Below are 24,546 nucleotides of genomic sequence, written 5' to 3' on the forward strand. Positions count from 1 at the left end.
CGTACGCCTAGTGCAGCTCTCATGACATCGCACAAATAGGTGAATAGTTTCGTGTTTGACCCACTCAATGCAAGCACACTTCAGTCATGTTATATATCTGTTTTTTGTAGTTAAGGATGCCCGCCAGCGTAATGGTTAGCACATTTAGCTGCCATTCTCGGGGACCTGAGTTTGATTCCCGGTACCGTACTACTAGAGAAGAAACGTTGATATGAGGTAAAAATGGTACATGCAACTCCTCTCCATTGGGGGCGTGGCTAAAACGAGCTGCACCACCTCGGGATGAGGAAAGGAGTTTACTTTAGTTGAGCAGTATCCACAGTTGTTGCTATTAATATAGCAGGCAAGGTTATTAACAAAGTGATTGTTTAATATATCGTAATTCAGGCCACTATATGTAATTTTTGGAGAGAAGTAGGTTTAAAGCATGATAAAAACAATTAATCATAATGATTGTTTTCCTCGACAATGTACCTAACAAATAATAATAATAATGTTATTGATTTTTCTTTTTTTTGCTATTGGCTTTACGTCGCGCCAACACAGATAGGTCTTATGGCGACGATGGGACAGAAAAGGGCTAGGACTGGGAAGGAAGCGGCCGTGGTCTTAATTGAGGTACAGCCCCAGCATTTGCCTGGTGTGAAAATGGGAAACCACGGAAAACCATTTTCAGGGCTGCCGACAGTGGGGTTCGAACCCACTATCTCCCGAATACTGGATACTGAATGGAAATTCTAAGTTCCCATGGAGGGAATTAGATATTTTTCCACCAATAGAGCATATAAAAAATCAGATCAAAAATTTGATGTATGGCTTTTCAGGCGTTTGCTCTATTAACCAGCGTTTCGTCTTAGGTCTGACACTAGACTCTTCAGAGTGGGATGTGTCAGACCCTACCCACTGACGCTGGGTGTATGCACGTGAATTTATCAGAAGCCTATTTAAGAGGCACTGTCTGATAACTGCATACGGGAGATAAAACTCCACAATAGAATTAATGTAATATGATTTTTGATATGCTCTATTGGTGGAAAAATATCTAATTCCCTCCATGGGAACTTAGAATTTCCATTCGGAATTGCTAGGCGGGCATTAATTCCATTGTGGAGTTTTATCTCCCGTATGCAGTTATCAGACTGTGCCTCTTAAATAGGCTTCTGATAAATTCACCTGCATACACCCAGCGTCAGTGGGTAGGGTCTGACACATCCCACTCTGAAGAGTCTAGTGTCAGACCTAAGACAAAACGCTGGTTAATAGAGCAAACGCCTGAAAAGCCATACATCAAATTTTTGATCTGATACTGGATACTGGTCACACTTAAGCGACTGCAGCTATCGAGCTTGGTATGTTATTGATTTAACATCCCCACGAACTACTTTCACGATTTTTGGAGATGCCAAACAAAACATACTATCTGTTAATTTAAAAAATGGAGGCAATGAACGTACTAAATTTAGCATTCTGATGATAAAACGCGTTACCACCACACCTGTAGATATCCATAAATGCGGCAAGCTTTCCTGTTATGTATTTTTATTCTTTCCGTCGTGGAACTTTGATAGTACACTAACCAAAACAATGCGGTCTCTCTTATCTCGATTACAGATGTTTAGGTAAATCCTGATGTGATAAATGTAGAGAACAAGCATGAAATATACTTCAAAATAAAGGTCTGGCTTTTAACAGCTGCAGTTATCCAAAGAATGCTTCCAGTCACTATTACATTCGGAAGTACAACTCGTGTACGCTAGTTATCAGCTGGTGTGTTGGCACACTTTCTACAGCACGGCTGTATTCAGAAGTGGGTGGCTTCTGCTACACGTAGACCAACTGGGAATAACAGACACCATCTTCAGAAGCCATTTGCGAGTAGATTCTTACTTTTTGGACTCTATAGTCTGGAACCATAATAAATGAAGACTAAGATTGCTCACAAGAAGTCAGGGTACGCATTGGAAAAGCAAGAAGTTTGTTCCAGAAAATGAGTAATGTGTTTAAAAGTCACAATCTAACTTTAGGGACTAAAATCAGACTTCTGCACTGTTATGTATTTTCTGTTCTTTTATATGGTGTAGAGACATGGACTTTATATAAAAACACAGAGAAGAAGCTGGAGGCCTTTGAAACATGGCTTTATAAAGCGGATCCTGAGAATATCTTGGACCCAGAGAATGACAAACGTGGAAGTAATGAGAAGGATGAACACAACACCTCAGTTGATCAAGTTAGTGAAATGCCGAAAGCTGCAGTATCTGGGACATATCATGCGCAATACAGATAGATACAACTTACTCCAAAAAATACTCCAGGGGAAAATCAACAGCAAAAGAGGTCCTGGAAGAAGACAAATATCTTGGCCTGACAATCTTAGAGGCTGGTGCAATATGTCATCAGCTGAACTGTTCTGCGCTGCCACAAACAAGACAAAAATAGCCATCATGATCGCCAACATCTGAAACTGATAGGCACTGAGAGGAGGAGGAGGAGAAGAAGAAGAAGTAGTAGTCTGGAACGAAACTATTTTTAAAATTTTCAAAAAGACAGAATTTTGAATGCTTTTGATCGCAGAGCATGGCTTGATGAGATGGCAGTGAAGATAACATTTGGAATGACGACACGCGGGTAGCAGGGAAGTTGGCTGCACAAGACTATGATAATTAGAATGAAAGCAGTGATCACTTTTACTGTGTTGTAGGCCTACTGCTCAACTGACAGGGACAAATGACTGGCCATCAAGTTCTTTTGATTAATATTGCATAATAAGATACTCTTATCCCTTTTCTCTTCTGGGTCGAGTAGGAAGTGAGATGAATCTTCATAGTGAGTTTTTATGACCGGATGCCCTTCCTGACGTCAACTTCATCAGAGGAGTTAATGAGATGAAATTAATGACGTGATAAAAGAGTAACTAAAACTGACTATATTTATTTTATATGTAGGCCTAAAACTCATTTATTATCTTTTTAAATTTAGAAAAAGTAGCCTCTGTGGCTCAGGTGGCAGCGCGCCGGCCTCTCACCGCTGGATACCGTGGTTCAAATCCCGGTCACACCATGTGAGATTTGTGCTGAACAAAGCATAGGCGGGACAGGTTTTTCTCTGGGTACTCGGGTTTTTCCTGTCATCTTTCATTCCAGTGACGCTCTCCAATATCGTATCATTTCATTTCATCTGTCAGTCATTAATCATTGCCCCAGAGGAGTGCGACAGGCTTCGGCAGCTGGCACAATTCCTATCCTCGCCGCAAGTTGGGGGCTTCATTCATCCTATCCCTGATCCAGTCATTGACTGGAAAACAGGTTGTAGGTTGTCATTTAAATTTAGAAACACTGCCTTCCAATGAAAATAGCTCGTAAAACTCAAAGTACTTTCATAAGTTTGTTAAACAGTAGTGTAGAATGCTTGTGTTCACTGCACAAAATTTGAGGTTATCACATATTGGACCCCCCACTCCCTACTTTTTTTGGCTGTAGAAGTGGAAAAAAGAAAGGGTGGGGGGTCTAATGCGTGATTAAATGCGGTATGCTGGAGTCAACCAGCACAGAGATTTGTGTAAATATTCATTTTAATTGTTCAAGTTTTTGTGATATTAACTCACGGTTTTAGCCTCAAGAGGGAAAATAGAAAGCACTTAACACCACAGAAATTACATTATAAGCTTGTGGCACATGTAACTAGAGGCAGTGAAAGACTTGGCTATAGTTCCTTGAAGAGTAAGGATACCAGAATAATAGAAATGAAATCCTGTGTTTCAGGTACCTCAGTTGTGATGAAATCAGAAGTTAAAGGGAGTTGAAGAATGGTCATTAAGACTGTTGACATACTATGCCATTTTCTCCTTTCACTTGTGTTCTAGTAGTTATTCTTGCATGGATCATTCCATTGGTATGTAACAGACTTCACCAATCAATATCATTTCCATAGTCGTCGTGCTAGGTAATTCAACACTTTACTGGAGTTGAATCGAGTTTTAGATTCCTTTACCATGGTTCTAAATTCTTTCTGACTACAATCCTTTGATCAGTTGCAATCTTTGTTGCTATGATTATGCAGAAGATAATGAGCAAAGATATGATGATACTATTACATCTAAGAAGGGTTCTTTTTATTGTTTGGCTACTTAAAATATCCTAAATATAATGTAATTTTAGATTGTTGAAGATATTAGTATCAGCAGTGTAATGGCATGCGATTTGTATTCTGTTAACTATTTGCTAATAGCACTTTGACGTTAGTATACTTACTGCCTTATGCACTTTGTAAGTTGCCTGTGTACCTGCGCTTCAGATGTCAACAAATGTGAGTGCGGTCACTCGCTGGCGGTAATGACTGATCAAAGTAATACCTGATATTTTATTTTTCTATTTTGTTTTCACATTCAGGATTATTACTTGACTTTATTTCTGTCTTGTAGATAATAGTTTTCATCAGTAGATGCTTGTCATGGTAGGACAGAGGTATAGATGATATTGCTGAAGACTTACTGATAAAGCTATGAGAAATTTTTGACTTACCATATTTTTGGTTAGTGCATTCTTAACTAGTACTGGTAATAATTTTGTGGTGTCCAAAAAATGTTTCTGAGATAAGAACACAGCCTCTTTTCTGTAATAAGAAGCAGCACCCTGAGAACAACTTATTTAACCAGCTATTTGAAATGTAAGATGTACGTTATGAGCAACAAAATATGTGAATGCCAGAAAGTTCATAGCAACAGTATGATCTCCAGCATTATGTTTGTATATTGGCAGTAGTAGTGAATTGGTCCACTCAAATAATACCTCGTATCAATGACTGGCACAGAACAAACCAAGAATTTTATTCCAATACAGGAAAGCCTTCATATTTATGCTGTGCTTTCTGTGATCTCTTGTGATATTCATCATCATCATCATCATCATCATTGTCCCACTCCAGTCGCCCGGGTGTGGTTAATAAGCCTCCACTCCTTTCTATCCTTCCACTTTTCTGCTCCATTACTTCCGCCACATCCAATCCAGCTTCTCTAATGTCCTTCCAAATCTGATCCATCCACCTTCTTCTCGGTCTTCCAACAGGTCTCTTTCCCTTAACTTCTCTTTCCAATTCCCTTCTTGCTACTTATTCCTTTCCCATTCTTTTTACATGTCCAAACCATCTCAGTCTTGCTTTCTGTATGTTCTGTACTAACGGTTCTAAATTTAGTTCTTCTCTGATTTTAATATTTTGAATTCTATATCTTCTTGTCTTTTTAACCGATGTTCTTAAAAATTTAATTTCTACTCTTTGGATCTTACTATCTTGTTTCTTATTATTTACCAGTGTTTCTGTTTCATATGTTACAATTGGTATGGAATACTGTTTATATAATGTTAATTTCGTTCTCTTGGGTACTTTGTCATCCCATAAAAGCTCCCTGACTTGATGATAAAATATTGTACCTTTACTTAGTCTGTTATTAATTTCAGGATTGATTTCATTTCTTCCATTAATTATACTATATACTATATTGTATGTAAACTGTTCTACATTCTCTAACAGTTCTCCATCTATGTTCACTTGGCTTCTCGTTTTCTCTTTTCCAAGGTGCATGACTACAGTTTTCTTTTTACTAATTACCATTCCAAACTCTTTCAGATTTTCATTCCAAATGTGCAGTCTCCTTTGTACTTCCTTTTCTCCCTTTTCCCAAATCACCACATCATCTCCAAATACCAAAGAATTCACTTCATCACTACTGATACTCTATTTTACACGTTTGTGCTTGTGATATTACCGTACATAAATCAAGTTTTACCTAACTGAAATTCTTATTATTAGGAATTTTTTATGCATGAAATTAGGAAATAAATTGTACTTGTAAAATTTGTAATACAAAACCCCCTCTTAATAAAAATTTGAAATAAAAATATAAGCTTATATGTTTTTTCTAGAACTGTTTGCCTGTGTTTCCATTAATCTTTATTATTTCATATACCTAAAACTGTTTAGACATAAATACTGTCTGGTAGTATCAAAACTCATAATTTTAGTTCTTAGAATTTATCCACATAACAAGTGGATCAGAACAAAGATTTGAGGAGTACCCCAGAAGCGACACGCATCTCTTGTTTTTCCAGGTAGGTGGGAGAAGTGGATGGAGGTCAATGATCCACAGACCGACCCACGAATCCCCTAGATAAGGCTGACGGAGGAAGAAGTAGAAAAATCTAAACCCTTGTGTATTTATATTGATCTAAGGGCTCTGTAAAAAAATTTGGATAGAATAAATCATAAATCGGAAAAGCACTGTTGTTTCTAATTATGATGAATGTTTGTAAAACATAATACAGAAATCCTATTTAATTTGTATCATCAGGTTTTTATTGCCAGTTAAGAAAATATTAACAACTTCTCTTAAAATTTCCAATTAGTCAAAAGATTGCCTTCTCCATTTAATTATTCTATTTATGTGTTACAGATGTAGGAGAATGGGAGCCAGAAGTCATGGGAGACTCCGGAGCGAGAGTATGGTGTCCTGATCTCCTTCAGGAGGGTCAGTGGCATCATCTAGTCTTGGTTCTAAATAGAGCAGTCCTTAAGAATTCCTCCTTCTCTATATATGTTGATGGCCAGCATGTACACACTCAAAAGGTACCTCTCAGCTTACTAACATGTCTATAGTTGATTAATTTGAGTGAAAAGCTGAAGTTTGATATAAATAGTATTTTTCCTCCCCTGTGGTCTCACCATTCCATTTTCTACTTCTCTCTGCATTTTTATTTTCATTTTTTAACCTCTATTACTTTCTGCATTTTCAAGTATTTTGGTATTGTATTTTTGAACCTTATACTCCTCAAACACTGTGTATGAATATAACCTACCAGCATTTTTTGGGACAGTACTTACAACCAAGAGTGATCACTTTTAGCTCTGCCCCTTGTCACATTTCCTTTTGTTCTTACTGAGCGAGTTGGCTTTGCACTTAGGGGTGTGCAGTTGTGAGTTTGCATTTGGGAGATAGTGGGTTCGAATACCACTGTCGACAGCCCTGAAGAGGTTTTCCGTGGTTTCCCATTTTCACACCAGGATAATGCTGGGACTGTTCCTTAATTAAGACCACGGCCGCTTCCTTCCCACTCCTAGGCCTTCCCTATCCCTTTGTCGCCATAGGACGTGTCTGTGTCGATGATACATAAAGCCAATAGTAATAAAAAAACTTTTGTTCTTCAAGAATGAGATGCACAGAAACAATGGTTGCATGTATCCTCTTACTTGTTTTCTCTCATCTTTCTGAAGTATGAAACGGTGAAACCTCGTTAGTCTGTTCCTCATTAACACGTTTTCTGGCTTAACAAGTCATAAATTGAAGTCCTGATTCCCATCGTATTAAATCAATAAAAATACCTCACTGATTGCATCACGAATTTTCACTACTACTGTTTAGTACAATCCCATTTTCCCTAGCCTTGAAAATGTTCTTTGCGGTCCCTTTTCATTTAATAAAAGACTAGGAAAACAACAGATAGGGAATCTGCCATCTGGACGACTGCCCTAAATTCAGATCAGTAGTTATTGATTGATTGATTGATTGATTGATTGATTGATTGATTGATTGATTGATTGATTGATTGATCGATCGATCGATTGATCGATCTATCTTGTGAAAGGAACGTAATTTCCAACACATGTAAGAGACCTCACCGCAGGAGGCAGGTCGGGGAGTGTTGCACAATAATAAGAAAAAAGGCCTTGAATTCCTGAACTTCATAGGGTAAGTTGCATCTTCAGGAAGCAAGCCCTTAGCCTCAGGAAGGTTCAGTTCTGCTTGCCGGTTAGCAGAGACATTGTTTAATAATCTAGTGAGTCCATTTGTGCTTGTATTTTGGATTCTGTTCGGAAGATAGAAATGTATTCTGTATTGAGTGGTGTAGTGAACGGTAGTGAATATTTGTCATGTGATAGTCTACTGAATTTATTAACTTAACCATTGTGGTTTAATTTGTTTTGATAAATATTGACTTCAGTCTTTTTGTCACTGAAAAACAGTTATATATCTAAATTAGCCTTGTCAATACTGTTAAAAAATATATTGTTTATTTATTTCAATCACTGAATGCAATGCTTGTTTTGAGAACTTTACACATTCTCTTCTTCAGTGGCTCAAAAATCACCAAACACATTTTGGACTTGACCTGTCATCACCTCATATTTAACAACAGTCAGTCTTTTATTATAAGATACGTCCTCTGCATAACAAATTAAAACTTTTGTACTTAACAATTCATAATTAAAATAATAGGTACCGTATGTCAATCAAATAAAACTCTCAACTTACAATCTTCTACATAAAATTCTCTTAAAATAACAGACTTGTTCAGTAACTAAAACATTTAAAACTACATATAAATCAAATTGTCATAAAATAAGTGTCTCTTTCACTTAAAATACTAATAAAATCCTTCAAATCATAGTTTTCATCTACAGTGAATTGTTGCAGCTCCTTCCATTGAACAACACCTTCCTGCGAACAATCTCTTACCGGTATGTTAGCCTTTGTTTTCAATACATGAATATACTGTTTGTGTATATGAAAATAATGTTGACCTTGAACTCCAATTGATTTCTTGTGGAAACATGCAAATCAGTTCAAAACATATTCTTTGTCCTTTGAAACCAGAAACCATACAACTCCATTTGTCTATTGGAACCAATCGAGTCCGATTAACATATGCATTCACTGTATGGCACTGCCATGTGCCAACTTCCGTCAGCTTGCCCCTCAGTTCAAAATTGCTCCTTACCAAAAGATAACCCATTAACTCAAGCAAATGGCTTCTGAAATCACATGATCTTTTCTGCCAGTAGTTCTGTTTGTTAGAAATTATCTACTGCTTCTGTTGGTTGTGTCATGTTCCGAAACCCTGCTTGGAGACGTGTGCTTTTTATGACTTGAGAAATTTATGGGTATTCAAGTTTTAGTATTAAATAAGTTGTGTTTCAGAAAAATTAACCCTTGCACTTCCTCTCTGTCACCCAATCGCACACAGCTTGTACAGTGCTCATGTAACATCTTAACTTTCCTCACCAGTCCCTCCAGCGCATTCCTTTTTCTCAGGCATTCCCATATTTTGTCTTGCATTGCTATCATATGCCTTCTCAATATCAAGGAAAAACCATAAACAGATCTTTGACTTTTCCCTAATATTTCTCCTTTAACATACAGATGCTGAAGATTAGGTCTGTTGTGGACATGTTAGGCCTGTAGCCTACTGTTCCTCTTATAACTGTGGCTTTAAGAGGACTCACAATCTGCTCTTTTTTTTTTCTCAAGAATCTTAAGCCCATGAGAAAAGTGGAGCATTTTTGGCAATTTCCTTTCTTAAACATGGAGGATAATGACATCCTTGCTCCAGTCAGTAGATATCTTGTCATCTTTCCAAACTGCATTGAGCACCCTATGTGTTGTTGTTTGAGTCATCAGTCCATAGACTGGTTTGATGCAGCTCTCCATGCCACCCTATCCTGTGCTAACCTTTTCATTTCTACGTAACTATTGCATCATACATCTGCTCTAATCTGTTTGTCATATTCATACCTTGGTCTACCCCTACCGTTCTTGCCACCTACACTTCCTTCAAAAACCAACCGAACAAGTCCTGGGTGTCTTAAGATGTGTCCTATCATTCTATCTCTTCTTCTCGTCAAATTTAGCCAAATCGCTCTCCTCTCACCAATTCGATTCAGTATCTCTTCATTCGTGATTCGATCTATCCATCTCACCTTCAGCATTCTTCTATAACACCACATTTCAAAAGCTTCTATTCTCTTTCTTTCTGAGCTAGTTATCGTCCATGTTTCACTTCCATACAATGCCACGCTCCACACAAAAGTCTTCAAAAACATCTTTCTAATTCCGATATCAATGTTTGAAGTGAGCAAATTTCTTTTCTTAAGAAAGCTCTTCCTTGCTTGTGCTAGTCTGCATTTTATGTCCTCCTTACTTCTGCCATCGTTGGTTATTTTACTACCCAAGTAACAATATTCATCTACTTCCTTTAAGACTTCGTTTCCTAATCTAATATTTCCTACATCACCTGCCTTCGTTCGACTGCACTCCATTACTTTTGTTTTGGACTTATTTATTTTCATCTTGTACTCCTTACCTAAGACTTCATCCATACCATTCAGCAACTTCTCGAGATCTTCTGCAGTCTCAGATAAAATAACAATATCATCGGCAAATCTCAAGGTTTTGATTTCCTCTCCTTGGACTGTGATTCCCTTTCCAAATTTCTCTTTGATTTCCTTTACTGCCTGTTCTATGTAAACATTGAAAAGGAGAGGGGACAAACTGCAGCCTTGCCTCACTCCTTTCTGGATTGCTGCTTCTTTTTCAAAGCCCTCGATTCTTATCACTGCAGACTGATTTTTATACAGGTTGTAGATAATTCTTCGTTCTCGGTATCTGATCCCTATCATCTTCAGAATCATAAACAGCCTGGTCCAATCAACATTATCGAATGCCTTTTCTAGATCTACGAATGCCATGTACGTGGGCTTGTCCTTCTTGATTCGATCCTCTAAGATCAGACGTAAAGTCAGGATTGCTTCACGTGTTCCTACATTTCTTCTGAAGCCAAATTGATCTTCCCCCAACTCAGCTTCAACTTGTTTTTCCATTCTTCTGTAAATAATACGTGTTAAAATTTTGCAGGCATGAGATACTAAACTAATAGTGCGGTAGTTTTCACACCTGTCAGCACCGGCTTTCTTGGGAATAGGTATAACAACATTCTGCCGAAAATCGGATGGGACTTCTCCTGTCTCATACATCTTGCACACTAAATGAAATAACCTTGCCATGCTGGTTTCTCCTAAGGCAGTCAGTAATTCAGAGGGAATATCATCAATTCCAGGTGCCTTGTTCCTATTTAGGTCACTCACAGCTCTGTCAAACTCTGACCTCAAAATTGGGTCTCCCATTTCATCAGCATCAACAGCCTCTTCATGTTCCTGAACCAAATTATCTACATCGTTACCTTGATACAACTGTTGGATATGCTCCTGCCATCTTTCTGCTTTGTCTTCTTTCCCTAGAAGTGGCTTTCCATCTGAGCTCTTAATATTCATGCACCTAGATTTCCTTTCTCCAAAGGTTTCCTTGATTTTCCTGTATGCAGCATCTACCTTTCCCAGGACCATACAGCCTTCGACATCCTTGCACTTCTCCTTCAGCCATTCTTCCTTAGCTACCTTGCACTTTCTATCCACTTGATTCTTTAATCGCCTGTATTCTTTTCTGCCCTCTTCATTTCTAGCATTCTTGTATTTTCGTCGTTCATCAATCAGGTCTAGTATCTCCTGAGTTATCCACTGATTCTTAGTTGATCTTTTCTTCCTTCCTAACATTTCTTCAGCAGCCCTACTGACTTCATTTTTCATGACTCTCCACTCTTCCTCTACTGTGTTTCTTTCGGCCTTTTCATTTAGTCCTTGTGCAACATGTTCCTTGAAATGATCCATCACACTCTTTTCTTTCAACTTGTCTAGATCCCATCTTTTTGCATTCTTTCCTTTCTTCAATTTCTTCAACTTCAGATGGCATTTCATGACCAACAAGTTGTGGTCAGAGTCCACGTCTGCTCCTGGGAAAGTTTTGCAATCCAACACCTGGTTTCTGAATCTCTGCCTAATCATAATGAAGTCTATTTGATACCTTCCAGTGTCTCCAGGTCTCGTCCACGTATACAGCCGTCGTTTGTGGTGTTTGAACCAAGTATTGGCGAGGACTAAATTATGGTCAGTGCAGAATTCAACCAGCCGACTTCCTCTTTCGTTCCTTTGTCCCAATCCAAATTCTCCTACTGTGCTACCTTCTCTTCCTTGGCCTACCACTGCGTTCCAGTCTCCCATCACAATTAGATTCTCGTCACCTTTGACATATTGTATTAAATCTTCTATCTCCTCATATATTCTTTCAATTTCTTCATCATCCGCTGAACTAGTAGGCATATAGACCTGCACTATTGTGGTGGGCATTGGTTTGGTGTCTATCTTGGCGACAATAATTCTTTCACTATGCTGGTCGTAGTAGCTTATCCGCTGCCCTATTTTTTAATTCATTATTAAACCAACTCCTGCATTACCCCTGTTTGATTTCATGTTGATAATTCGGTAGTCGCCTGACCAAAAATCCTGTTCTTCCTGCCAACGTACTTCACTTATACCAACTACATCTAACTTTAGCCTATCCATCTCCCTTTTCAGATTCTCTAACCTACCACAACGATTCAAACTCCTAACATTCCACGCTCCGACTCGCAGAATGTCAGTATCCATCTTCCTGATGATCGCCCCCTCTCGTGTAGTCCCCACCCGGAGATCCGAATGGGGGACTAGTTTACCTCCGGAATATTTTACCCGGGAGGAAGCCATCATCAGTACATCTTTCATACAGAGAGAGCTGCATGTCCTCGGGAGGTGGTTACGGCTGTAGTTTCCCGTTGCTTTCAGCCGTGTAGCAGTATCAACACAGCTAAGCCATGTTGAGTATTATTACAAGGCCGTATCAGTCAATCATCTAGACTGCCGCCCTTGCAACTACCGAAAGGCTGCTACCCCCCTTTCGATGAACCATTCGTTAGTCTGGTCTCTCAACAGATACCCATCCGATATGGTTGCACCTGCGGCTCGGCTATCTGCATCATTGGGACACGCAAGCCTCCCCACCGCGGCAAGGTCACATGGTTCGCAGAGGAGGGCACCCTATGTAGCCACTGTAAATCCTGGACTCCTGCTGCTTTAACCATGTCTGTGCTGCTTTCCTGGGGATTTCCTTTGCGGCATGTTCTTAAGGGCTGCTTCTGTTTCTGCCCATGTAATGGGAGGTTCCTCTGTGTAGGTTTCAACAGCTGGTTCTTTTGTTTTCTGATCTGCTTTTGTCCTGCTCAATAGGTGATCAAAATGATTCCTTAGAACCTCTCTGATGTCCTCTTTCTTGGCAGGTTTCCATTGGGATCCTCAATTGCTTTGATGGTTTAATCTGAATTCCTTTTGATTTTGATCACTCTGAACAATAGTTTCATACTGCCTCTGCTGTCTTCCTCCAGTTTTTGAGTAAATTTCTCCCAGCACTTTATCACCTCCTCACCGAGCTCGATAGCTGCAGTCGCTTAAGTGTGGCCAGTATCCAGTATTCGAGAGATAGTGGGTTCGAATCCCACTGTCGGCGCCTTGAAGATGGTTTTCCGTGGTTTCCCATTTTCACATTAGGCAAATGCTGGGGCTGTACCTTAATTAAGGCCATGGCCGCTTCCTTCCCATTCCTAGTCGTTTCCTGTCCCATCGTCGCCGTAAGACCTATCTGTATCGGTGCGACATAAAACAAATTGTAAAAAAAAAATTGTATCTCCTCTTCTGCTACTCTTTTAACACTCACCGTCATGGTAAACTTGTTCAAGGTTTCTGATCTTCCCCTCGTTGCTTACCTGTTCTGGCTTGGATTTTTCCCTATCTCGTTATTTTTGTGCTGTGTTCCTTACTTTTATTGAGGATCTTACTCTTTCATTCAACCAGGGTCTCTCTTTTTCCCTTTCTCTCACACTTGTCTTCCAACAAACCTCTATTGCTTCTTTAATTAAGGTGTTTTTGAATCTTGTCCACTCTACCTTACCACACTTCACTTCTTCTGTAGGCAGTTGTCCTCTTATATAGTCCTGATAGTTGGCCCTCTTTTCAGTTTGTTGTAGTTCCCACACCTTAGGAAATTTTCTGGCTGTTATCTTTGCTGCATTGATGTCTTCTAGTACTAATGTCTTCTGCTACTAATAACCAGTAGTCTCTATTGAGGTTCTCACTTGGACTCACCTTGACATCAGTCACTAGTCTACTTCTTTCTTTATCTGTAACTGTCTTGTTCTATCCATCCCAGCTGTATCGGGTAATCTTGTGGCTGATTCTTTTGTTGAACCAACTGTTTTTTACTACCAAACAGTTTCTTATGCAGAAGTCTAAGAGATGTTCCCCTTCTGAATTTCATTCTCCCATGGTCATGTGGTCCAATCACATTCTCATAGCCATTCCTATCTGTCCCGAGCTGTACATTTAGGTCCCCGATGGTTGCCCTCTCTTTGCCGATGATCTCTTCTAGGTCTTCCAGAAACTTGTTTTTTTCATCTTGAGGGGCATACACTTGCACCAGTATCAGCTTATCTTTCCCTAGGTGAATTGTTACTTATATAATCCTCTCATTGAGGTACTGGATCTCTGTAATACCATCTAACTCTTTTGTCAATATCAATTCTGCTCCATTTCTCATCTCTCTGTTGTTACCATTCCAGTAGTGGGTACAGTTTTCCCTCAACTCTTTCTTCCATTTAGTTTCACTTAGTCCTAGAATTGATATTTTCCTTCTCTCCATGGTGTCCACTAACTCTTCACATTTCCCAGTCAAACTCAATACATTGATTGTTCCTGTTTGAATGTGTTGTTTTCTCCAGGCTTATTGTTCAGTCACAAGGCCTGGCCTATCATCAGGCTGTAAGCCATCATACCTGGAATGGGTCTGCAGGTGCTATTGTCTGCTCCGTGTTCTTTGTTTGCATTCGAGGCTCGTATAAGTGTTGAAAGCGATTGCAGTTACTCTCCAACTGACTTGCTAGACCTAATGTTAAGATTTTCTGTCAGGGTTATCTCCCTTAGCCTTTACCAGTCCCCTGCCATAACTGTAAGGCAGCAACTTCCTGTTGAATTTATGTGCCATTTCTTACACAAAGGCTTCAACAAGCCCCCTAAGGGTGAACTCCTCTACCCATAGCCATTGAGCCATTGGTTCTCCCTTAGTTTGTCAGGTTTGGTAACGACCGCCCAAACCACGACCAGACAGTCACAGGTAGTGCTGTCTGCTGTTGCATACGGTAGCAGGATGTACTTGACCTGACATACATATGGACTATAAATTCTCAAAATATGGACTAAAATATGGCCTACATACATGCCACACAACAGTTTAAAGGAAAGTCGAAAAAAAAAATTAACCTTCTTACATACATAATTGGGATTTTATATTGAATTGTTCCTACAATTTCTTTTGTGGAAGGTGGGGGAGTGGGGCACAATCTTAATCTTTTAATGAGTACAGTAGAAACTGGTTAAGACGCCCCTCTCTAGCGTGTTTCCCTGGTTATTACGTCATTATTCCAAAGTCCCAGGGTGTGTCCTATTAAATACATGTTAAAGAAACCTGGATAGCACATTTACGTCACTCTTTAGTACGTTCATAATATTCCCACCATAAGATATTTAAATTAGCATTCTCGGCCACGATGTGCCAGCGGTGACTGGCCTTGATGAGGATTTGGTAGAGAACTTAATTTCACGGCCCGAACACGTTGGCCTACAACTGCAGGGAGGGTCAGTCTCAAGCCACTCTTTGATGTGGGCATGTTTGTTTAGATCGCGCAACAGTAGCTCGTACGACGTGTTAGTGCTTAATTTTACGATCGTAAGTGCATTGTGTAACAACGTACATAAATTAGGCCTGCTGTACGTATACAGCTAACATGATGGTGCTTAATTTATGTCCTATTAAATACACGGTAAAGAAACCTAGATAGCACATTGTCACTCTTTAGTATGTTCGTAATATTCCCACCATAAGAAATATAAATTAGCGTTATCGGCCATGTTGTGCACACGATGCACCAGCGACGACTGGCCTGGGTGAGGATTTGGTGAAGAACTTAACTTTACGGCCCTAGCTTGTCGGCCTACAGCTGCAGGGAGCATCAGTCATGAATGAAGAGGTGTTTTATGATAAATAAAAAGATGGCAGAATCATCTAATAGGCCATATACTTAGACATGATGGATTATTGAAAAAAATAATAGTGTGTTCCATAGAGTGGAAAAAAATTATTTACGGCAATAAAGATGCAAATATTAGATGACATGAGATGCGACTCCTCCTACGAACTGAAAAGGAAAGCAGAGAAATGTGAAGAATGGAGAGCTGCTGCCAACCAGCCTCATGGCTGATGACTGTAGAGAGAGAGAGAGAAGTGAATTGTGTAACAGTGTACATAAATAAGGCCTAGTGTACTTACGCTTAGTAGTTTGCAGGACATTGAGTTATGGAGAAGAAGAAAGCCAGACAGTTTACAAATGATGAAAAATTAAAGTTTATTGAGAAAGCAGATGCTAATCCACACATGAAACGTGTGCAAATTGCCCAGATGTTGGATATTCCTATGATAACTTTAAACATAATTGTAATCAATGTGTATAGTTCGCTCTCTAAGGATGTTTTTCCTTGATGTTTTGGTATGTTGGTGTTCTTCAGATGTATTATTTCATTATTTATTTTTATTAATTATAATTGTAAACACTTGTTTCTTTGTTTTCATTGAAATTATTTTTACCTTTAAACCTAACCTTAAATTTAACAGCGTAATTGTTTTTCATTTTTTATCACGTTCCCTCTTTAGGATGTTGTTTTTTCGGTCCTCACAATAACGTCCTAACCAGTTCAAAGCAGTGGGTTAGAAAACACTGTTTTTAATTGTCAGTAGTGGAACTATGTCTGTTGTCACTTCAAAACAAAATTCCTTTGTACTCATTGAAACTCCAACCAACATTACAAGAAATTATAGGGATTGTTCTAAACCTTGCAACATCTTCAGGAGATAAATCCAGGTATAGTTTCACACTTGATTCACGACTTAAAATTGCACTGATTTCGCACATATCACTATATCCTGGATTCTTGGCTAGCACTGTGTTTAAATTCACTTTTACAACTTTTCCAGCGTTTCCACTGTAGCAGTTGAGGTGTTAAATCACATCTCTTATAATAGCAAGTCTTTTGGGCAGAGTAGTTTCTTGCTTTTGGAAAACATGTAATGCAGTTGGGATGCATGAAATGTGTGCTTGGATTGTAAGCTATGTCATTTTTCACTGTTTTGTCACCAACAACTGACATTGCGGATTCAGTTGAAGCAGCGCTGTCAGAGTATACACTTAACACATTCTCGATGGGTTCAGTGTTAACTGCATAGTATGCTACTGCCTTTAACCACGTTCCCCATCAAGTTATGATTGGTTTTGGTGGCAGTGGCATATCAGGGTACATGTCTCTCAGAATCTGAATCCTGCTAGGAGCTTTCTCAAAACACTTTTGTCATTGAAGATATTAAGAGGTCCACATTAGGGTGGCTAGCTGAAATAAGTTCTACACATCGATGAAGGGCATGGGATGTGCGAATGAAATTAATCATCTTAGGATATGTTACTTTCAATGCTTCACTCACTTTGACCATATGCAGAGCTATATCACTCAGAAACATGAGCACATTTTCATGTCTAATACCATTTGGCCATAGAATTGGCATGGCATCCTTGAACAGTTTAGCTTTGCTCTTTTTGTTACATATATCCAAGACCTCATTTATTAATAGAAAAGGTTTACAAGGCTCACCATTCATTAAACCGATGACAGTGTTCCCAGTCATTCTCCCTGTGCTGTCTGTCATCTCATCAAGTGATAATAATATTGGAGTGTCTTGCATAGATTTCCTTATTGACGCAGTGTTTCTTCATAGCTCAATAGTGCATAGTCCTTCCTTAATGTTGACTGGTCTGGTATACTCCGCACTGTGTAGTTTTCTGGAACTCCTTATTGAATGGGCTGTTCAACTTGTAGAGTGGGATATCTGTGTCGATACGGCCTTGACAAAGGTCCTTACTAAATTCACTCTTCACATTCAGATGCATATATCATGTACTGTAAATATCTGTTTTCCGTGCTTTTTAACTTATTGTTTGCCTTGTGTTTTTCTGTCGAAATATGTTTTGGCACTAAAAATCGCTGATACCTAGACACTGTTTTCAGAGAGGATTACAAAAAATGACTACCACCTGTGGCCAGTTCTTTATTTGGAAAATCACTTGCATATAGTCGTAATTTTACAGATGAGGACTTATCTGGTGGCATTTGAACTATTTAATACACCAAATGAACAAATACATAAATCACACTGAAGTACTGAATGAAACGGATTAACCTAATTGATGCTAACGTTATAAAAACGAATGTGCATACCACACAACTTGTGTTCAACACACTATAGGAATTCAAGAATCCAGCTTCGAAATTCATATGCTAGTAAAATACATTTTAGATTATCTGACTAGAATAAGTTTGAAACCATAAAATATGAAACATATTTAAAATAAAACATCAATTTATGTAAAGATACATAAGTTCTTTTAAAATATGTATTTAAAAAAAGTGTTATTCCCCAAAATATTTACAAATATGGAGGAATGTGGAAAGTCAAATGTGTCTTAAACTACTACAAATATCCTAATTCGTGAACATATACCATATTTACTCATGTATTAGACCCCCTCATATCTTAGACACCCCTCCCCCCCTCCCAGATAACAAGACGAAGAAAATGAAAAAAATAAATCTTGCATATAAGACCCCCAACGTAATTTGTCAGAGAAGAACAATGATTCCGCTTCGAAGCCACGCACTGCAATCGAGAGCATACGGGGTCCCGTCTTTTTGAACCTTCTAAAAATAATTTTGTTCCCGACTATAAAGTCTAAACAGTGTGAATCTATTCCCAAAAGGTTTCTGGAGATGGTCTCTGATATTCCCAGTTGGTGCATATGTAACAGAAGCCACTCCTTCCGAATAAAGCCGTGCTGTAGAAGGCATGCCAAACCATCAGCTGATAACTAGCGTATGTTACGAGTTGTACTGCCGAATGTAATACATAGTAACTGGAAACATTCTTTTGTTAACTGCGGCTGTTGAAACACAGACCCTTATTTTTAAGTACATTTCATGCTTGTTCTCTACATTTATAACATCAGGTTTTACGTAAACAACTGTCCGTGAGATAACACAGACCACATTGTTTAGGTTAGGTATATTTTCGCCCTGATTGTGCCAAAAGTTCCTCGACGGAAAGAATAAAAATAAATAACAGGAAAATATACCGCATTTATGGATATCTACAGGTGTGGCGGTAATGCGTTTTATTATCATAATGTTTAATTTTGTAAGTTTGTTGTCTCATTTTATTAACGCACACCCTAGTATGTTTAGTTTGGCGTCTCCGAAAATCGTTTAAAATATGTGGGGACATAAAATTATTATTATTATAATTTTTATTATTATTATTTTTTATTATTATTATTATTGTTAGGTACATTGGCGAGTAAAACAATTGTTTTAATTGGATAGCTTTTTTCATGTTTTAAAATGATTTCTCTCCAAATATATGCCTATATTTGGCCCGAGTTACGAGATATTAAACGACCTCTTTGTTAATGATCTCACCTGCTGTATAAATAGCAACAGCCGCAAATATTTCTCAACTAAAGTAAACTCGTTTCCTCATCTCAAGGTGGTACAGCTCTTTTTAGACACAACCTCAGTGGAGTTACATGTACCGCTTTTACCACATATCCACCTTCCTGCCATTCGTAAATCTCTGGCAGTACAGTACCGGGAATTGAAGTCAGACTCCCAAGAACAGCAATTGCGCTAACCGTTATGCTGGCAGACATTATTAACTACAAAACACAGACATATAGCATGACTGATGCATGCTTGCAATGTGCGGTTTGGGTACGACACTAGGCCTATTCACCTATTTGTGCGACGTCATCAGAGCTACAGTAGACCTACGCTATGGAGGCAGACATTTCTTAACTATGAAACACAGATGTACCGCATGGATTAGACGCGTTTTCATTGTGTAGGTAGTACGGACGAAACTATTCACAACTTTGTGCAATGTCATCAGAGGAAACGAGTTTACTTTAGTTGAGAAATATTCGCGGCTGTTGCTATTTATACAGCAGGTGAGATCATTAACAAAGTGGTCGTTTAATATCTCGTAACTCGGGCCAAATATAGGCATATATTTGGAGAGAAATCATTTTAAAACATGAAAAAAGCTATCCAATTAAAACAATTGTTTTACTCGCCAACGTACCTAACAATAATAATAATAATAAAAATAATAATAATAATAATAAAAATTATAATAATAATAATTTTCTGTCCCCACGTATTTTAAACGATTTTCGGAGACGCCAAACTAAACATACTAGGGTGTGCGTTAATAAAATGAGACAACAAACTTACAAAATTAAACATTATGATAATAAAACGCATTACCGCCACACCTGTAGATATCCATAAATGCGGTATATTTTCCTGTTATTTATTTTTATTCTTTCCGTCGAGGAACTTTTGGCACTATCAGGGCGAAAATATACCTAACCTAAACAATGTGGTCTGTGTTATCTCACGGACAGTTGTTTACGTAAATCCTGATGTTATAAATGTAGAGAACAAGCATGAAATGTACTTAAAAATAAGGGTCTGTGTTTCAACAGCCGCAGTTATCAAAAGAATGTTTCCAGTTACTATGTATTACATTTGGCAGTACAACTCGTAACATACGCTAGTTATCAGCTGATGGTTTGGCATGCCTTCTACAGCACGGCTTTATTCGGAAGGAGTGGCTTCTGCTACATATGCACCAACTGGGAATATCAGAGACCATCTCCAGAAACCTTTTGGGAATAGATTCACACTGTTTGGACTCTATAGTCGGGAACAAAATTATTTTTAGAAGGTTCAAAAAGACGGGACCCCGTATGCTCTCGATTGCAGTGCGTGGCTCAAAGAGAATGAAGCATGGTTGACGTGACTGACGAGATGGCAGTGAAGATGACGTCGCTTGGAATGCCGACACGCCGGTAGCAGGGCAGGGAAGTTGGCGGCGCAAGGCGATAATTCAAATGAAAGCAGTGATCAGGTTTACTGTGTGGTAGGCCTACTGGTGAACTGACAGACAAATGACTGGCCATTAAGTTCTGTGGTATCAATATTTAATTATATGATGACACGATACCCTTATCCCTTTTTCCTACAGGGTCAAGTATGAAGTGAGACGAATCTTCGTAGCGAGTTTTTACGGCCGTATGCCCTTCCTGACGTCAACCTCACCAGAGGAATTAATGAGTTGTAACGATTGACATGATATCAGTAACTAAAACGGATTTTTATATGTACCGTTGGCCTAAAAGTCGTGTTTAGAAGTCATGTGTTCCCTGCACAAAATTTTGAGGTTATCGCATGTTGGACCCCCCTTTACTATTTTTGGCCGTAAAAGTGGGGAAGAAAAGGGGTCTCGTACGCGAGTAAATACGGTAACTAAAATTTAAGTTTAAAGTAAAAATAAACTTGTATTTGTATAGAAATCCTGGCGCTGATTATGAGAATAGGTTCTTTTTAACAGTATTGGTGTCGAAGGTAACCAAAAGTCAGGTGAGGAACTGTTTAATCAGCTGAATTTGATGCTGCAACAATTTTACTTTATGTACAAAATTTATAAATGTCCGGAGAACAAACTCGTCCTTGAGATTGTGAGGTAGCAAGGTGAAGAGAGGGTCAGGGTCATTTCCTACATGCTGGTGTAAGATTTTATCTGCCTACCAAATATCCCTGTCAATGAGAAGTACATTTCTTGCTCATAAGCAAATGGTTATACCTTTGTCCAGCCTGTCATAACAAGATCCCCATTCCCTTCCTGTCCCTTCACCATGCTCTGCCTAGGAAAAGTCTCCTAGAAGCTATCAATGAACTTCAAGTAGTTCCACTAGTTAGGTTTGTATTTTACACCAATATTGGTCATTGGTTCAATTAGAAAACACTTTAAAAGAGCTCATGTACTTCACATTCAAAATACATGCAAGAGATCAATCAGTCGTTCAACATTGATCTACATTTAGGGTAGTCACCCAGGAGGCAGTTTTCCTATCTATTGTTTTCCTAGCCTTTTCTTAACACATTGCTGACCGGATGCTTGAGCTTGTCACATACCCTGTGGACCAGACATTTTTCTACTAAGCATACTAGGGTGTACTTCATTATAAAAATGTACATAAATATTAAACCAGTCAATATTTTATCTTTAAAGTTGGTATGGGTACTCTCCAATGCCCCTAGTAGTAGTCGATCTGCCTTTACAAAACCATCTTCAGTGTCAATTCCTAACACATCATTAATGTTTACATCGTTGTTGTCGTCAGAATCACTTGAATAAATAAGTACACTAGGTAAATTACGGCCTGTAGAGGCTTGAATATCACTTCAACTATCACTCTCACATTTAGTTTCCACTAATTCATCAGACTATTTCCATTTGAACGATCATCAGCATATAATTCTTCTAAAATATCGTCGTCAGCTAACACTGTATTCCGCGGGCGCTCCATCTTGTCATTGACTGAACCAGCAGAAAGAAAGTCGACGTTTCGAAACTAAATCAAAGAATAAAAGAGGCCGTGAATAAAATAAAGTAGCAGATATACATCTACGATTTATTCTACTCAATGTGCACGGCCGAAATAGTTCAAGATATGGTCAAGAGATGTCACAGGAAGACCGATAACAATGTTGTGAATAAAACAGAGATTTCTCGGGGCCCGTCACCTACCACTGGCAAGCGTACTATGAGATTTCTCGGAGCCCGTCACCCATGTGTTAAATGATTCCAAAGAATTTGGAAATTTATTGAACATCTCCCTTGGAAAATTATTCCAATCCCTAACTCCCCTACCTTCACAAAGAACTGAAAAATGAAATAAAATACTTACCATCAGCAGGTAGCAGTTTGCAAGCAGTCTTAGCAGATTTCTAAGCTTGAAAGTCTTTCTAGATTTCCTTTCTTGTGAAGTAAAATAGACACTTCAAGTAATGAAATCTTTTTGTCTTGGCACGTTAAAAAAAATTAGCCGAATGCCAGCTATTTTTTTTGGATTCCCATCTGTGATAGAGAACAAAAATGGATGACTGAACTATTATTTAAGAAACACTTGTAACACTTTCACTTCATGGTACTGTATCAGGCACAAGAAATGGTACTGACACTGTATTCGTCTTACAACATGGATAGAATCATGCTTGGATGACTTCATGCCTACTTCTCATATAGTATACCGGGAGGTGCGAACACATGTTTAGCAAATCTATTAAAGAAACTATTTAAAATAGTTTGTTGGGTCCACCTTGTCAGTACACTTTTAATGATTGAAAATTATTTATTCTATCATACATGTTTCAGAAACAATATGCATTCCTGGTTACGTTTATCAACACACTGATGAACATGTTGATAAACTTAACCATATTAGGTATTTTATTTGATCCTTCACTGATGAAGGGAATGCATATTGTTCCTGAAACATGTATGACAGAATAAATCATTTTCAATCATTAAAAGTGTATTGACAAGGTGGACCCAACATAAAGTATTTTAAATAGATCTTTGATAGTTTTATACAAGTCAATACAGGATCAAATAAAATACCTATTATGGTTAAGTTTATCAACACATGTTTAGCAGTTGACAGTATCTCTTGCAGCTCTCACTGGTGGCTGACCCAACAACCACCATAGATAAGGAAGGAAGGAGACATGATAACCTTTTGGGCTTTTGCCATGTCAGAAGACAAGAGGAAAATCTTTACGTTTCACAGAGAACTTTCCGCCACATCTTCAGAGCTAAGATGGTGTCATCACCTCCCACTCTGAAGGCTAGCACACAGTGAGCCATCTAGTGATGAATGAGAGTACCACTTACTATAGACCAACAGTATGGCATTCTTAAATTAAAACCTTCATTATTAGAGAAGTCTTGCTTGTGAACAGACAAGATTTTCTCCCGAAGACTCAGAGCAAGTTTCTCTATGAAACGTTAAGGTTTTTGACTTTGTTTTCTGACAACTCAAAAGCCCAAAAGCTTATTATCATGTCTACAATTATGGGCCTTAAAAGCATCAATCTAAATAAGGGAGGAAATGTTCACACTATTTCCTTCTACTCATTATGTTTTAATTAAAGACATATGTTGTTATCAAACATTGTAAGAGAAAACAAGTAAATGAGAGAATAGTAAAGGCAGTACTAGATTGTAACAAGAGAATGACATATTTGACATTAACTTCACCTCATTTCTGAGATTTGTTCACCAGTTTCATGTGGCTACGAATTACAGTTTAGAACTTTTATGTCGATAGCTTCACTACATCTCTCAAAATCCTGGTGGAGGAGCTGCCAACCTGACAGTGGCCTCATCAGTGTATGGTTACATTGGAACTCCCCCGACATGGCGACGATATTCACGTCTGGCATGGAAACAAGGGCCTTGTCATCTTGTAGAGGAAGTACTTACACCTCAGACTGTCAGTACTTTGTACCAACTGGGACCACAGTACATGGGTAGTCTACAGGCTCCTGAACTCAATGGTAAGTATTATGTTTTCTGTAGATTTTGTGTAATATATGCTGAGAAATACCATTGCTATATAAGATGTTTTACTTTAGTAAAGCCTCTATTATGCATTCTAATAAATAGAGCATATTGAAAAGTTAAGCCAGAAAAAAAAAAATAACAACCCTCTATCTAAGCAGTAAAACCTCGATAGTTCAAAATTGATTAATTCTTTATCCCACCTAATTGAAAGAACCTCTTGTTCCTGGAAACATGAG

The 24,546-nt window shown here is 38.4% G+C and overlaps 1 protein-coding gene across 1 annotated transcript in view; it reads left to right on the top strand.

Annotated features, from left to right (window-relative positions):
• Positions 1-24,546, top strand: part of bchs (WD repeat and FYVE domain containing 3 bchs) — a 478,767-nt gene that overhangs the window by 165,651 nt on the left and 288,570 nt on the right. The window contains exons 20-21 of the mRNA XM_067152491.2: positions 6,446-6,618; positions 24,075-24,303. Coding sequence (XP_067008592.2) covers positions 6,446-6,618; positions 24,075-24,303 — 402 coding nt within the window. The remainder of the gene's footprint in view (positions 1-6,445; positions 6,619-24,074; positions 24,304-24,546) is intronic.

Source organism: Anabrus simplex, chromosome 8 (assembly GCF_040414725.1).
Source record: "Anabrus simplex isolate iqAnaSimp1 chromosome 8, ASM4041472v1, whole genome shotgun sequence".
In the NCBI taxonomy this organism is placed as follows: Eukaryota; Metazoa; Arthropoda; class Insecta; order Orthoptera; family Tettigoniidae; genus Anabrus; species Anabrus simplex.